The sequence below is a fragment of the Aplidium turbinatum genome, chromosome 8 (genome assembly GCF_918807975.1).
Source record: "Aplidium turbinatum chromosome 8, kaAplTurb1.1, whole genome shotgun sequence".
In the NCBI taxonomy this organism is placed as follows: Eukaryota; Metazoa; Chordata; class Ascidiacea; order Aplousobranchia; family Polyclinidae; genus Aplidium; species Aplidium turbinatum.
The window spans coordinates 32,154,855-32,170,801 of record NC_137479.1 but is presented as its reverse complement, the minus strand read 5'-3'; the positions used below and the strand labels follow the sequence as shown (position 1 = coordinate 32,170,801).

The window sequence follows — 15,947 nt, the reverse complement described above, 5'->3', positions numbered from 1 at the left end:
AAAAGTATAAAACTAATTGCAAATTTTGCGACTTTTTCAGTACTGCTGTAATTGACCTCGGCCTTGGGTGTGACGTTGCGATTCTACGCAAAGTACGTCAACAATTGATAGGCCTAATAGCAACAGTCACTAACTTAGTACAATTTTTAGGCCAGCGATCGAGTAGTTAAAAGTAAAAGTTAGCAATACCAATTATATACCTTTACCCAGGTTGCTTATAGTAATTATTTTTTGCAATATCATTGATCAAAAACTTCATTTTTTTCAAGTACACAAAAAGTGATCTTGAAAGTGATCTTGATCTTCAAGATCACGATCTTGATCTTGATCTTCAAGATCACATAGTTTGGTGATCTTGATCTTGATCTTCAAGATCACCTATTCTTGGTGATCTTGATCTTGATCTTCAAGATCACCAATACTGGTGATCTTGCCCATCTCTGCCCATGCTTTACATGATATCGCATATGATCATCTGAACAGCTATTGAGCAAACTTAGTGTGTGTTTGAAGCTTGCTGAAAAAAGGTGAACACCCAAAATGTGGTCATCGTACGCCACTGGATAACATTCTCTGACTTGCCACTACCTAAATACAACTAATGACAAAAACAACAACAAAACAATAAAAGCCCCGTACATGCATCGACGTTAAATTAGAAACCAACTGCCTACAGCATCGATTTTGGTGAAGTTTTTAATTTTGACCACGACGTTACTTAATGCTATTGCCCCTTTGGTTCTTCTTCGAGTAAACCTTCTACGCCACTCCAGGGGTCGAGGGGCTCTTCCTTTTATCACTCCTGGGCAGTGGCGGCGGCTCGGTCTGGATGTTTGTAGTTTTGTTAATTTGCTTTTGACAATAAACTTTGTTTGCGCAAAAACATTCAACTTTAGAATCTTGAGGTTTAAAAACTTTAAACCATCAACTCAACAGACTAACAATGTTCACATCCGGGTCCACAACAGGCACTTAGCCACCAAGAAGTGCGCAGTTGAATGGGAAGTGGAAGAAAGTAGAGCACGCAACATAGAAAAGAATCTGCATCTCATCGACTTAGTTGAAGGTAGCTGCTTGACTCGAAGACCATCGTGTCCACTTCGCAGGTTCCCGTTGTCATTCACTTGATAGATGCATTTGATTATTGTGCGTCACGTTCCTGCTTGCGCTTTACAAAATAAAATCAACCAATCAAACGCGTACTGCACCAATCTCACAGTTGTTTATACAAATACACGACCCCGGCACTTCTGTGTGGCGAGAGCTGGAAGAAGTCTTTGTCTTTTGACGTTGGATGAGCCTGTCATCCATCAGATCGGCTCATCAAGCACACGGCGTAGCAGAGACATGTCGCTCTCGCTGAACCGCCCGTTGGAATGCAACATCATTGTGACGTAATCGGCTAATACACCCACATGACTGACGTCATTAAACGCTGGAAAACAAAGAAAAATGTATGGAAGCAGTTATGTGTTGTCTGATGCCAGATGATTACGGCGCATGTTGTGAAAGGAAACAACATCAGTGACGGAACAACCAGAGGGCGACGACGAACCGGCCTTCAAACATACGTACTACGTAACCTACATACGGCAGAATAAACATCGGAGGGGATGGAGTTTTGCAAAAGGACAACTTCTTTATCCCTTGATTGTTTAAAGAAAGATGTTGGTTGGGCTTGAATCTTTCTCCTTAGACTGACAAAGCCTCTGATGGGTTGTTCCTGGCAATTTCGCATACTTGTAGAAGCTGGTAACCGAGATTGACAAAGTGGAGTTCTAGATAGTTTTTGAAATGTTGTTGCCGGGGAATTATTCCATCCACTAAGTGCCGCTGAATGGAGAGCAGTCCCGAAATGCTCAAACGCACATCCCGAGAGTCGAACGAGCGTCGCGTGATCTTGAGTCGATTGTGTTCTTTCCTTTTCTATGTCAAGGTAAGTCATATATTATTCCTGACGAAGGAGTTTCATGCCAAATGCCGGATCTACTTCTTTATGTTATCAAGAAACTAAACATCGCAAAGAGAGCGCTCAATGCGAAGCAGAATAAATTGAAGCAGATACATTCGGGTGTTTCATTTTTTCCACACTTTCGAAATTAAAAACGTTCAGGTTTGCGTATGATGGGATTTTGGACACTGATTTGAAAAAGGTAATGCACATGCGCACAGAACTTTGCCTTTGCAAAATTTCAGTTCCTGCTCATAACTGCGTTTACATTTACAAATGACGAATAACTTGCTTAGCCGTTCTTCCTCGTGACTGCTGCTTTTTTCCCCTCTTTTTAAAGATAATTTCTATTTTCCTAGCAGATCTTTTAATTTGGTTTATACTCGATTCCTATTCAAAATTAGCAGGCCAGACTTAATCCACACACCTACGATGTCTTCTAGTAACTATACGTCTTGAAATCCTGGGGGTTTCTTTTCAAATTTAATATTAACTTCAGCCAATTTGGCTCTCAGATATTCAAAATGCCAAATAACTTTCTTATTCAATGGAAAAACTTTCCTCATTCACACGCTCCAGCAGCCATTTTATAGTACACTACCTTCCTTCTGAATACTACTTAAGCAGTAAATCTGCAACTTGGAGCTGCTAGTATTCTAGAATAGCCTACTACCATTCTGTCGTTTTAACACCTTGTGTTTACGAAATATCGTTTTTTTGATATAATTCGGTTTGCTGGGAAGATACGGCAATGAAGTCTCTTTAGAAGGTATAGGAAAGCGGCCCTTCTGCGCATTTTGACACCAATTTCGTCGTTCTACCATGTGCCATTGAACTGTTTTTTTTTTCGGTCATTTATCGGTTATTGACCGATCTTTTAGCAAAATGTCCTAAAAAAAATATAGTGAATTCGGTCAAAATGTCCGAAAAAAATATAATATGTTGTATCAACTACTTGAAAGAAACTATTTTCATCAGTAAAAATGACCGAATTTTTTCAAGTTATTTCGGACCAGGTTTGTCGGTATTTTACCCAACCCAAAAAAAACCGGGTTTTTTTTTTTTTAAAACCCACTTTAAAAAAACCCATAAAAAACCCAGAGCATCATATTTGTCCAATTTTTGACAGAAAATTGAAAAAATGAACCAAAGTACCACAAGGTACTTAAAAAAACTTCAATTAGGACTTAAGGATGTGATTGTGAAGGAAATTTCCAAGAATAAATTGAAAACACAGTGGATACTTCTGTGCACAAAAATCAAGTAATGCCACTTTGTACTGCACTAAAACTCATTTATGCAAGAAGGCCTCATAGCTAAACAGCCCTAGTCATAGGCGCCGGGTTTTGAAAATTGCCAGGGGTGCAAACTTTCTAGCCGACTGAATGCTTACATTCAAAACACTGATGTTTGTTTGTCAGCATTGATTTCTATGTTGAGCTGCAGAATGGTGGGGCGTCTGAACTTGTCCATTGCCCCTTGCAGCTGTGCCGTCCGGGTGGAGGCTCTTTGTTGACAAGTTTCGTTTGGCATCTGCTTGGGTGCAGATGTTACTCACAGGATGTTTGTTTGCGTCTATATGCCATTGTATATCGCCAAGCTTTATAATGTAGGCTCAAGCCTCGAAATTCACGGCGGAGATGTTCGCCGTCACAGCATGTGATGTGCGCGGGAAGTGCCATCTAGATCGGTCATATTTGTCGTCGAAAAATAACATAGGAACTAGCGATACAAATCGTCATTGCATAGCAAGAACAATTGTTGCAATAATATATTTTCCAGTGCATTCTAGCGCGCATCTAGAAAATGTGAATACTGTATACCTTACCGTAGCTTCCATTCAAAGAGGAAAACTTTCGATTTTTACGTTACTTCAACGATTGATGACATTGAATCATCGTAACAAAGGTGAATTCTTCGCTAAGAATCGATAAGAGTACACGTACTTCTACACTAATCACGCGCAATTTAGTTCAAGTTTTACGTCACAATGTCTGGCTTTGATCTCCGAGTAATAATGGTAAGGCAAGGTTGGTTACTAAATTAGATTATACGAGTGCAAGATGCAACAAAATTTGTTAAGTTTTGGTATTACAGTATGAAAGAAATAACCCAAGGAAAATTCACTTTCGCTCACATGACACGCAAAAATAAACTTAAAGAAAAAATCCTGTGAAACTTTGCACAGCAGAAAATAGTAGCGTTGGTGTAGAAATTTTCCGACTCCTGCCCAAAGCATTGTGACGCAATAAGCCACACGACCTCATTCGGTGAAAGTTAATCAGTAATGTGACGTATTGACCAGCTACACGGCGCTTTGACTCTTCAAGCGCAAGTCGTTGGTATGATGAAAGCCTTTCAGAGTGACTTTAATGAATTTTTTAAAAAACCTTCTTAAACCGTAGTTATAGTTCTGAAATGGCGAAGAATTATTATCAAGATAAAGTGATTAAGCATGACGATCGACGGCTAAAACTGGTGTGTCCGCCGTGAGAGTTAATTTGTCCGCCGAGATAGCTGCTCAGACCGGACACGTTTGTCCGCCGTCAACAAAAACGAATTTCGAGGCCCTGTAGGCTACTTCGAATTATATGCTGGTCACTTTGAACTTTAGCTCTTAATACGCGTAGATACTAAACTGAGCAAACCGCACCTCGTTATTGACACTCCCAAGAAAAAACAAACCGGAAGAAATCAAGAAAAACGTTTTTCAATCATTGTTACTATGCTTCAACGGTGCCATGGGACTCATGTTGTCAACCTCCTCGTGGTGAGTCCCGGTAACTGCACAAAACAGGCTAATGACAACAAACAGAGACACATCAGGGCGTCTCTGGGGTGGTAAAAGGATAAACCCTCGGCCCCAGAGTTCGAAGAAAGAAGCCAGAAGTCCCAACATCCTACAGCTTAACGTTGAAGGCCTTACGACTGCTAAAATCGACGTCGTACAAAGAATAGCTCAACGACAAAAGGCCCTTATCATCATCCTCCAGGAGACCCACTGCCACAGCGCAGATAGGCTAGTGATCCCAAATTACTCACTAGCTGGGTCAATCCTAAGCAGGACACACGGCTTAGCCACATTTGTCCACGAGAAGCTGAACTGGAGACTGGTTGAACAATCCCCTTCAGACTCAGATATTGAATGGCTAAGTGTGGACGTCAACGGCTACAAAATCGTAAACATCTACAAGCCACCTCCCTCGCCATTCACTCCGACGGCCATCCCAGTGTACCCCCACCCCTGCCTCTATGCTGGCGATTTTAATTGCCAGCACGTCGACTGGGGATACCGCATCACCAGCCCTTCTGGTGCATGTCTGGCTAACTGGGCATCAAATAACAACTATGCCCCACTGTACAACCCCAAAGACGAAGCCAGCTTTACATCCGGGCGATGGGGCACTGGAACAAACCCAGACATGGCCTTTGCTAGCACTGGCAACGACAATCAGCTTCCGGACAGACGTGTGCTACAGAAGTTCCCTCGGTCCCAACACCGACTTTCTCTCATTACCGCAATACCGCTCAAGACACCAATTCCGAGTGAACCAGTCAAGCGGTGGAACTTCCGTAAAGCCGACTGGAATCGCTTTAGCCTCCTTACCAACAAGTTCACAAATGAGTTACCTCCACCTAACTGTCACAATGTGGACGAGGCCTACCAGGACTTTTGCAACACCATCTTAACATGTGCCAAACAAGCCATCCCTCGAGGTCGTAGAAGTAACTACACTCCATGCTGGGATGCAGAGTGCGAGCGCCTCTACCAATCTTTTGTTAGCTCTTCAGATGGTCAAACAACACCCTCAGCCGCCAAGGCTCTTCTGGAAAGACTCGATGCAAAAAGAAAAGAACGCTGGACAGAGACTATCCAATCTATCGATCTCTCGCACTCAAGCCGTACAGCGTGGAGCACACTCAAAAACCTTACGGGATGATCAATACAATCACCCCGACAATGTCCCATTCCTGCTAATAAGATCGAATCGCAGGTAATAAAAAATGGGATATATAAGCCGTGTGATCGTACCTCCGATCGGTTTGTTACCAAAGAAGTGAAAAAGCTATGGAAGATCAACACACCCGACCAGGAGAGCATTTCTAGCTCCTTCTCACGGAGCGAAAATCACTCAATGCCCTCAAGCACCTAAAACCTGAAAAGGCCCCTGGTCCAGATAGGATATGTCCAGAGCTTATCATGCACGGTGGTTATGTTCTAAAGTCCTGGTTATGCGATTTCCTGTCGTCCTGCCTGCGCCGCCTCAAGATTCCTAAAGTATGGAGAAGATCTCTGGTCGTCGCGATCCCTAAGCCAAACAAGCCACTAGACGATGCAAAGAGCTATCGCCCCATCTCCTTGCTCTGCATCCCTTTCAAGATCCTTGAGAGACTGATTTACGCTCGTGTCGAACTAATAATTGACCCACTGCTTCCCAAAGAACAAGCTGGATTCCGACACGGGAGGTCAACTGTAGACCAAGTCACACTACTAACTCAGGATATTGAGGAGAGTTTCTCGGCAAAAAAGAAAGCGGGAGCTGTCTTTATCGACCTAACAGCAGCCTATGACACTGTTTGGCATCGTGGCCTAGTCTACAAACTACTCCGCCTACTCCCTGACAGGCACATGGTCAAAATGATCATGGAACTCATCCACAACAGGAGTTTTACCCTTACCACCGGAAGCGGAAAACCAAGTAGACTGCGGCGACTCAAAAACGGTGTCCCACAGGGATCAGTCTTGGCTCCCCTCCTTTTCAATGTCTATATGCATGACCTACCATCAACAACATCTGACAAATATGCATATGCTGATGACTTGGCCATCTTGCACTCTGCGAAAGACTGGCAATCATTAGAAATGACGTTGAGCCAAGACATGACGACCATATCCGGATACCTTCACCAATGGAAACTGAAGCTCAGCGAAAGTAAAACTGTGACGGCAGCCTTCCATCTCAACAACAGGGAGGCAAAACGTGACCTGAAAGTGACCGTTAACGGCAAAATTTTGCCGCCCTGCCCAGAACCTACATACCTTGGGGTTACACTTGACAGGTCACTCACATACCGTCACCATTTACAGTCACTACGCAAAAAGCTGACATCTCGCGTCGCCCTGCTGAGACGTTTGGCAGGCACAACTTGGGGTGCAGGTGCTGACACCTTGCGCACTGCAACCCTGGCGTTGGTCCACTCCACTGCTGAATACTGCGCCCCTGCCTGGTGCCGCAGTGCCCACACCCGTCTCATCGACAGCCCAATCAACGACGCATTGCGAACTGTAACTGGATGCCTGCGCCCAACTCCAACAGAGTATTTACCAATCCTCGCAGGCATCCAACCTGCTGAGCTTCGCCGAAAGGGAGCCCTTGTATACCTAGCTCGCCGGGCGGGGGATCCTAACCACTTGCTTCATGCAAAACTCAACATTCCACCTCAGGAATCTCCCCGGAAATTAAAGTCAAGACACCCCTTTGTGCCAGCTGCTGTTGAATTACTACATCCATTCAGCGATCATGCCATCAGCGCAGCACACTTCATGGAAGACAATTGGAATGCAGCGTGGTGTGCCATCGACACGAAACTACATCGTTTTATACCTCACCCGGTGGCGTGCCCCCCTGGTATGGACCTGCCTCGGCCGACTTGGGTCAAGCTCAACAGAATCCAAACCGGAGTCGGTCGCTTCCATTCCAACATGCACAAGTGGGGTTTGGCTCCCTCACCGGCCTGCGAATGCGGCGCGGAGGAACAAACTGCTGACCATGTCGTTCTCGAATGTCCGATCTATAAGGCACCAAATGGAACGCATGGTATAGCAACGCTGGACGAAGCTACACTCACCTGGCTCTCCATCACCTGCCCTGAAATTTGATTTGATTTAGTCTCAAACGAAAGAAGAAGAACGGTGCCATGCTGGCGTTTATCAGCTACCGTACTTCTGTTTCTTTTGTTATCTTAGGAGCAGCGCTCTTGTTGCAACAAGTAGAAGCAGATCTTTTAATTGAGATCGATCCGCAATAAAAGTCAAACTAACGCAAATCTGAACTTGGAAACATTTGATTTAGGATTTTTTTTAAATAATTTGCGGGGGGCAGCCCCCCAAGCTAAATTCACGGGGGGGCGCCGCCTCCCTGCCCCCTGCATTCGGCGTCTATGGCCCTAGTGCATTATTTTATTGAATTATGCCAGCATGTACTGTGAGTGAAAGGCACTTCATTGGTAAAAAGTAGTATTTGAGGTGAAATAAGCATGAATCTATCTTGTATGCATCTTTTTTAAATTAAACCCAAATAAACCCGGGTTTTTCTCAACCCTGTTTCGGACCAATGACCGAAAAATTTTCAGCAAAAAAAAAACCCAGATGGAAAATCTCCTATTTTTAGCCCCAAATTAGTTTCGACAACGGGTTGCCACATCTAAGTGACGTCATAATGGAATAAAAATTGCATTTTTCAAACAGTGTCCAAAATCCCATCATACGCAAACCCGAACGTTTTTAATTTCGAAAGTGTGGAAAAAATGAAACACCCTAACATAAATCCTTAGATTCTATTTCAATAAGAGCCTTCTTCTGATGACTCCAATCAGTGCAAAACACGCCGCTTCTCGGAAAGTAGCAACTACCTTTGTATTTATTATTGTTTGTTTATTAAATTATGATAAACCCGGTTGCGTTGCATGTTCATGGCGCTACTTCAGTGACGAAACAATAGCTGAACGACGATAACCGGCTCACCTTTCTCGGCAGCGACGATGTTTCTACCCGTCGGTAGGATTAGTTCCACCGTCTTAGCGACCAACGTCAGCACGGAAATGCAGGAAACGACGATGTTGATCGACAGTGACGTCAGCTGAACGTTCTGGACGAGAATGATCTGCAAACAGCCATGGTGACGTCACAGGAACACATGATGACGTGTCACAATGACACGCTCTGCAACTTTAGCAGCAAATATTCAACATGAAACCGACGCACCAAAGTCGCTCGGTAATTCAATGCTAACTAATAATGTGAAAGTGGAAAGGTTCTGTAAAGTGAAAAATATGTAAATTTTCATATTAAATCAAATATAGTTATTAGTTATAGTCATTTATAGCCACCCGATGGAAAAACACGAAATCAAATTGATTATATCATGATCTCACAAAAATGGAGAAGCAGCATTAAAAAAGTAAAAACCTATCCGGGAGCTGACTGTGGTACCGACCACCAACTGCTAAAAGCAACATTAAAGCTTCGGCTACAAAAGATGACACACTCTTTGCCCCCACTTCTAATCGACTATGACAATACGACATAAGATTATTCCATTGAAACAAGTAACAAATTTGAGGTATTATTAGGTATTGTTCCAGACGGTTGTTCGCCTGGTCAAACGTCATATAAAAACCGTTCAAGTCTACTGAATATTACGTCATGGAAATTCCTAAAACATGAGCCAAAATTGCGCCATCGTTCGTAAGACCTGTGTCAAACCTGTTGAAACCTGTTTTAACATGAAATGTTGCGTCGAGCTAACTGCTGGCGTGCCTTTGAGTTATCACAAATTTTTCTGATTCATTCTTGAAGTTGTTTGCTGGAAGTCGGTCGCACATTTAACTGGTTTATTTGGTGCTTGCTAGCTGGACAAACTCTCCGTCTTTTACCCAAGTAATCTGTATCGTAGTGACAGTTTTTAGAGGTGCAAGGCGTTGCATTTCGATTTCGATAGCCGCGGGCTAATTTTACAGGAATACACTTAAAGAATAGACGTTTCAAGGAGTGTTTCTTTTCGGTCACTACATGCAGACAAACGGATCCGGGAACTTTATGTTACAACTTTCCCACGAAGAGATTATGGTTTACCGCTGTGACCATAAAAAATAAAAGACGATTTTTGTTAGCTGGTAGGCCAAGAAGCACTTGAAGACATAAAAAATAAACGACGTGTTTGTTGTCAGCTAGTGCAGAAGAACTACTTAGAAGTACAAGAAATAATAAAAGAAGATTCGTTGGTTGGTAGTCTACACTCTTACAGAAGCAAAGAAAAGTAAAGACATTTCTTCTCAGTTTGGTACTGAAGAAAAATAACTTTGACATTCATTGGCAAGAAAGAAGATTAAAAGACAATCCATCTGTGCTTGTAGATTCAAGTGGAAGAATCCAAGCAAGTTTTGTGGACTTTAGGACCTCATACTCGTACAGCTACGGTATCGTGCATTTAAATTCTTTTTTGTATTTTTACGGTCTTTGCAGTTAAGTTTTTTATAACTACTGCAGCCTAATAAATTTGTGTGTTTGTGTAACTTAATTTTTTTATAGCTTTGGTAGAGAGGTACTTTTTAAAAACCATAGACAGACAATCGATAACAACTTAATAACATTGAATTGCATAATTCAAAATTAATACAGAAATGAAATAGATACATAATTTCAAACGTTTTCGGCAAAACTTTCTGCCCTCTTCAGGAAAATATCTTAATTCATCTAAACAAAACAATTATTCGTGAAATGTTAATAATAAATGACTGAAATTCAATAAAACTGCACTGACCTGCGTACAAGCAACAACTGACGAACAAACACAAAAGGTGGTAGCAATCTGTCATAATTATGCGGGAGTGTGGTCATGAGACGAGATAGTGAGCGGACAACATAACATAAAATAAACGTAAGCTAATACAAATTCAACAAAAAAGATGCCCCTCCAGCGAATAATTGTTTGTTGAGCCTGGGGTTGTGCTGCTTTATTTGGAGTGCCTCATGAATTTTAGTTTCAAACTCCGATTGACAGTTGCGAATTATTTTGAATGAATCTAATGTAAATTTGATGTTGGATTATTCTGATTATTCGATTATTGAATTATTCGCTGGAGGGGCATCTTTTTTGTTGAATTTGTATTAGCTTACGTTTATTTTATGTTATGTTGTCCGCTCACTATCTCGTCTCATGACCACACTCCCGCATAATTATGACAGATTGCTACCACCTTTTGTGTTTGTTCGTCAGTTGTTGCTTGTACGCAGGTCAGTGCAGTTTTATTGAATTTCAGTCATTTATTATTAACATTTCACGAATAATTGTTTTGTTTAGATGAATTAAGATATTTTCCTGAAGAGGGCAGAAAGTTTTGCCGAAAACGTTTGAAATTATGTATCTATTTCATTTCTGTATTAATTTTTTTAATTGTTAATTTAGCCCCAACATTTAATATGTCTACACTCGGTGGCGACAAGGACTCGACCGCCGTAGACTCGACTGAGTTTAAGCCTGATGATGTTCTTTGCGGTCGGGCAGGCCATTCTGGGGAGGGACCCAGTAACGATGAGGCTAAGTCAGTTCGAGAGGCCCGGCATCTTAGAAGGGATATTTTGACTGAAATTGGGGAACTTTCTGTAGCCCTAGGTTCTTTGAGTGATAAGCAGGAACTGTTAAATTTTAGATCTAAGTTATCTACTTTAGAAGAGGAATTACGGCATTTCCATGCTCTTTCGACTAAAATCTTTAACTCTGCAATCTTGGCAGAACTTCGTGATAGGGTAGATCCCGAATTTAACTCGTTAAAAAATAACTTTGAACAAAAAGAAAGTGAGTTCTCAGATATGTTGGATGCTGACATACATCCTGAGGATAGCGCCTCAAATGTAAGCACTGGGATGTCTAGGACTTCGTCTCGGATAGTGGCACAAATTAACCTGCAGCTAAGACGAGAGGAGCTCCAGATACAAGCTGAGGCCATTCGAGCTGAGGCTGCCGCGAGAGCTGAGGCCATACGAACTGAGGCTGCCGCGAGAGCTGAGGCCATTCGAGCTGAAGCTGCCGCGAGAGCTGCTGAGTTCGCATTCAAAGACGCTCAGTTGAGGGCTGAACAACGTAAAGAGGTAGTTTTAGCTGAATATCGATCAGAGGTGGGCTCTCGGCGTAGCTCTAAGAAGGGCTCTTCTAGGCATTCCAGAAATGAACATCAATCGCAGTTTAATTTACATAACCTTTTCCAAACGCCCGTTCAACCTGTGAGTGGACCAGGGTAATCCACACGTTTTCCAGCTGTTTCAGGAGGTCTCGGGGCCGCGGCTAAGGGTCTTCCGAATGCTGTAGAGCCAAGGTCTGCGAATTACAACCGAACTCCTCCCCCAGAGCGTACAGGTCACGGGGCCGCCATTAGTAGTAATGCTTTGCCCCCTTCACAGTTTTCTGCGCCGCTAGGTTTTGATCGCCCAGCTACACGTAATTTGGGTGGTTGTGAGAGGCGTATCGCGTCTAATGATTTTAACGTGTGTGAGGATCGTGATCGGGCTGTGCATGTGACTGAGCCCACTCAGCCCCTTAAGGGATATAGCTTGTCTTCTCCCGCTAAATCGAGTTCTCAACAGCAGGATTGCTTTTTTGAATACCAAAATAGTAGGACGTTTTTCGATAAGGCGGCCTTGATTGGTTACGATGGTAATAATATGCCATTTATCTTCTTTAAAAATCGTGTTACGGCCTTAATGGCAGCTTCGCCCTTTAAGGGGACTTGTTTGACTTTGTTACAAGCAGCTTGTGTTAGGACAGCTGCGCAAACGATTGCTAATTTGGTTTCTGACACCCCTGGCTTGTCAGAGGAAGACAGGATAGAAATGTCGTTAGCTCGCTTGTCCCAGCGTTTTGGGGTTCGTGGAGGTCTTTTCGCAGAATCAGAAATTAGAAAGTATCGCTATGGTAGCAAATTGACTTCGACCTCTTCCAGTGATCTGAAAGAGTTTAAAGATGAATTATCGCAGTGTTTGCTTTACGCGCAAGCTTATGGTCAGCGTGACAAATTGGAAGGACGTTTTGTTTTGGATTTGGCTAAGCGACTCCCGTTTGACGCTAAGCAGCGTTATCTTGACTTTTTAGGTGATCAGTATGGTGGCACTGATGAGCCTACTTTTCAGAGTTTGTTTGAATTTGTTGTACGAGAGGAAACGCGTAAGTCGACTGATTTTAGCATTATGCTAATGGGCGATTCTGGTGAGTCGCAGCATTTTAAAAAGTTTGGCAAAGGAAAATTGCCTTCATGTCCGGTTAGGCAGACGTCCGTAAAACCCCATGATGATGTGATGTCAGGGAGTTCGCAGTACTCGACTGTTGTTGGCGCACCGCGCGGTGGTGAAGCCAGACGTAAAAACCTACCGGCATGCATTTGTTGTTCGTCACGTGGTCAAGTTGAATATCATTTTTTGTCTAATTGTAAAGAATTTTTGCGCTTGACACCTAAAGATCGGAGAGATGTCATTGTGAAAGCTGGCAAATGCTTGAATTGTTTGCGCCAGCATATGGTTAGGGATTGCGTTCATGCAAGACGGACTATATAGAGGCCATGACAACGTACAATAGGATTGTTAAAACTGGGGGCAGATAGTGACGTCATAGTGCCATTGTCTTCAATTGAATTTCTCTACAGATGCTTCCATTTTGCAGTGCGTTTAGTTCAGGGTAGTCAGGAATTATTTTACTTTAATGAGTACCGGTACAGTAGCCTACTTAAGCTACAACTCTAAACTTGGTAGGAATGTGATTTATCAGTGTCCTATATCAGCATAAGGATGAGATAGATCGATATTTGAAATAGAAATAGCCTACTTTGATTTGTTTTGGTATTTCAAAATATGTTTTTTAATCGTTTCAAAATCCAAGCATAGCCTAATTGAATTGCTGGTCGTCATTTGAGCTATAAGGGCGGAGGATCTACCCTTGAGCAACCCGGTTACCTTACTAGTAATGAGTCAGGATGCACCGTAAGTACCCGTATTTCGAAATATGTTTGTTTCGAACAGCCTTGATGGATAGGCTATTTAACGTCCTAATAAGTCTATATTTGATTCAATCTAATATTTGATTTGTTTTACGTTGTGAAGCATTGTTTGTGATATATTAGTAGCCTACTCTTGTAAATGTGGTTAAGAAGTGCTGTGTCTTTAAGTGCAATAGAAATTATAGTGAAGAAAATAAAGTTGCAGTGTTTAAACTGCCTAAATGCCAACCGATGGAACGCGTGATAGATGGCTTGCCACTATTCCAAGGGATAATATTCCGGATTCAAAGGACACCTTCGTTTGTGAACGCCATTGGCCAGAAAACTATCCTACCACTAGGCTATCAAGTATGGGAAAGTAAGACCTTTGTATCCACCATCTGTGTTTCCCTGTGTCCGTTTGAGTTTAGTTTCTTTCTCACCATTTCTTCCTAGAAGTACTCAAAGGGCGTTAAGTGGAACTCACAATCACCCTGTTGATGAATTACCAAGTTTTGACAAAAGTGACATTATTGTGAGCTTTGAAAATGTCCTGGCTAATGCTTTTAGTGTCCAATTTCCTTTTTTAGCAGGTGATGATGTTGTATTTCGGGCTCATCAGACGCTTGTTTTTCAATGCAAGGAATTTATGCAAGATTCCGATATACCCAAGTTTGTGTTAAGAATTGATGACAATCTGAGCTTTGAAGCATTTCATTCTGGAGTAAAATGCTCTATAACGTCTCTATCAGCAATTAAATGTTCCAGATGGTCACAAATTCAAGAAGCTGTGAGATTCTTGCATTATCTCATCAACAAAGTATTCTTTTGCAACAGACGAAATCTATGAATTTTATGCAGGCTGTGGAAAAGAAATACACTGTGGAAACAATCGTTAGGTCCTTCGAATATTTTTCTTTGTCCAGAAGCTCATACAACCGACTGAGACGGGATTTCAAGTTGCCCAGTACTAGAACACTTACAATTCTCAAGCTTGCGAATTAATTATCATAGACTAGTTAACGTTAGTTTATGAGCTTTTCTGGATATTTATCAATTTTTTTTCTTGAGTGTTCTCATTAATACTACAATAAGTCGGGTTAGCATATTAGTCAAATTATATACTAAAGATGATGCGTATCAGCCTTGTCTCGATATCGACTTGTTTATAAGGCTTAGTGAATGATACCTTACTTTTTACACGTTAACAATTAATCTTCTAAGCGAGTCTTGGCTACGAGTAGCTGGTGCATTGTTTTTTTAGATAGTTTTTGCTAGTGAAGTTACCACTTTTTTAAATATCTCAGTGTTATCATGGCTGATCCATCGCAATTTTCAATGTTGGTGTGGTACAATATCAAACGAACGATTTAATTGTATTTTTCCTTTAACAAGTTTGTAGTGGGCCCGTTTGATTCGAGATTAAAAAATATATAAATTGTTTACAAGACGATTAGCGTACTTGGTGATTTGTATTTCAACTTTCAGTAGGCTACCGTTCTGTAACAACATATTAATTTTTTAAAGCTGCCACACAGTGCCACAGCTTTAGTTTCAATGTTATAAATATTAGCCTAACGTACGGTTCAATTGAAGACAATGGCACTATGACGTCACTATCTGCCCCCAGTTTTAACAATCCCATTGTACGTTGTCATGGCCTCTAATATAGTCCGTCTTGCGTTCATGCAAATAACTGTCGTAAGTGTGGGCCTAACAACGATAGGAAACACTATTTTCTTCTGCATGATTTTTATGTGACGTCACATGATTCTCTGGATTCTGTTGGGAAAGATGATGCTCGTGCCAGAGTTCCTGTGCGTAATGTTAAGATTGGAAATGTTAAAGCAGCCTTTAACCGCGTTACTGTTGCTCGTGTTTTGAATCCAATGACTGGCAAATCGAAGTTGGTGTATTGTCAGCATGATCCTGGTTCGCAGTTGACGTTTGTTTCGAGTGATTTGGTGTGTGAACTTGATCTTAAACCGTACGATAAAGCGTCGTTTAAAATGGATACCCTGGCTGGTCAGAAAGCTACTTATGCTGACCTTGTCAAACTCAACATCCAGTCGTTAGAGACAGATGAACTGTTTTGTGATATAACTTCGGTGGTTAACCCAGCTTGGGCTGACGATGTTAAAACTTTACCGCATAAACAAGATTTAAATGGTTTCCGTCATTTTCATGACGTGAATATGTTTCATTTGAATGATTGTAGTACTGTAGATGTACTGTTTGTTTTGTTTGTTTA

At 41.9% G+C, this 15,947-nt stretch overlaps 1 protein-coding gene across 1 annotated transcript in view; it reads right to left on the bottom strand.

The window, feature by feature from the left end:
* Nucleotides 1–439: 439 nt before the first annotated feature.
* Nucleotides 440–15,947, bottom strand: part of LOC145776334 (uncharacterized) — a 40,889-nt gene continuing 25,381 nt past the window's right edge. Inside the window, exons 3-4 of the mRNA XM_082587733.1 lie at nt 8,697–8,835; nt 440–1,435 (exon numbers count right to left, since the gene is read on the bottom strand). Of these exons, the coding sequence (XP_082443859.1) occupies nt 1,311–1,435; nt 8,697–8,835 (264 nt within the window). The 3' untranslated portion in view covers nt 440–1,310. The remainder of the gene's footprint in view (nt 1,436–8,696; nt 8,836–15,947) is intronic.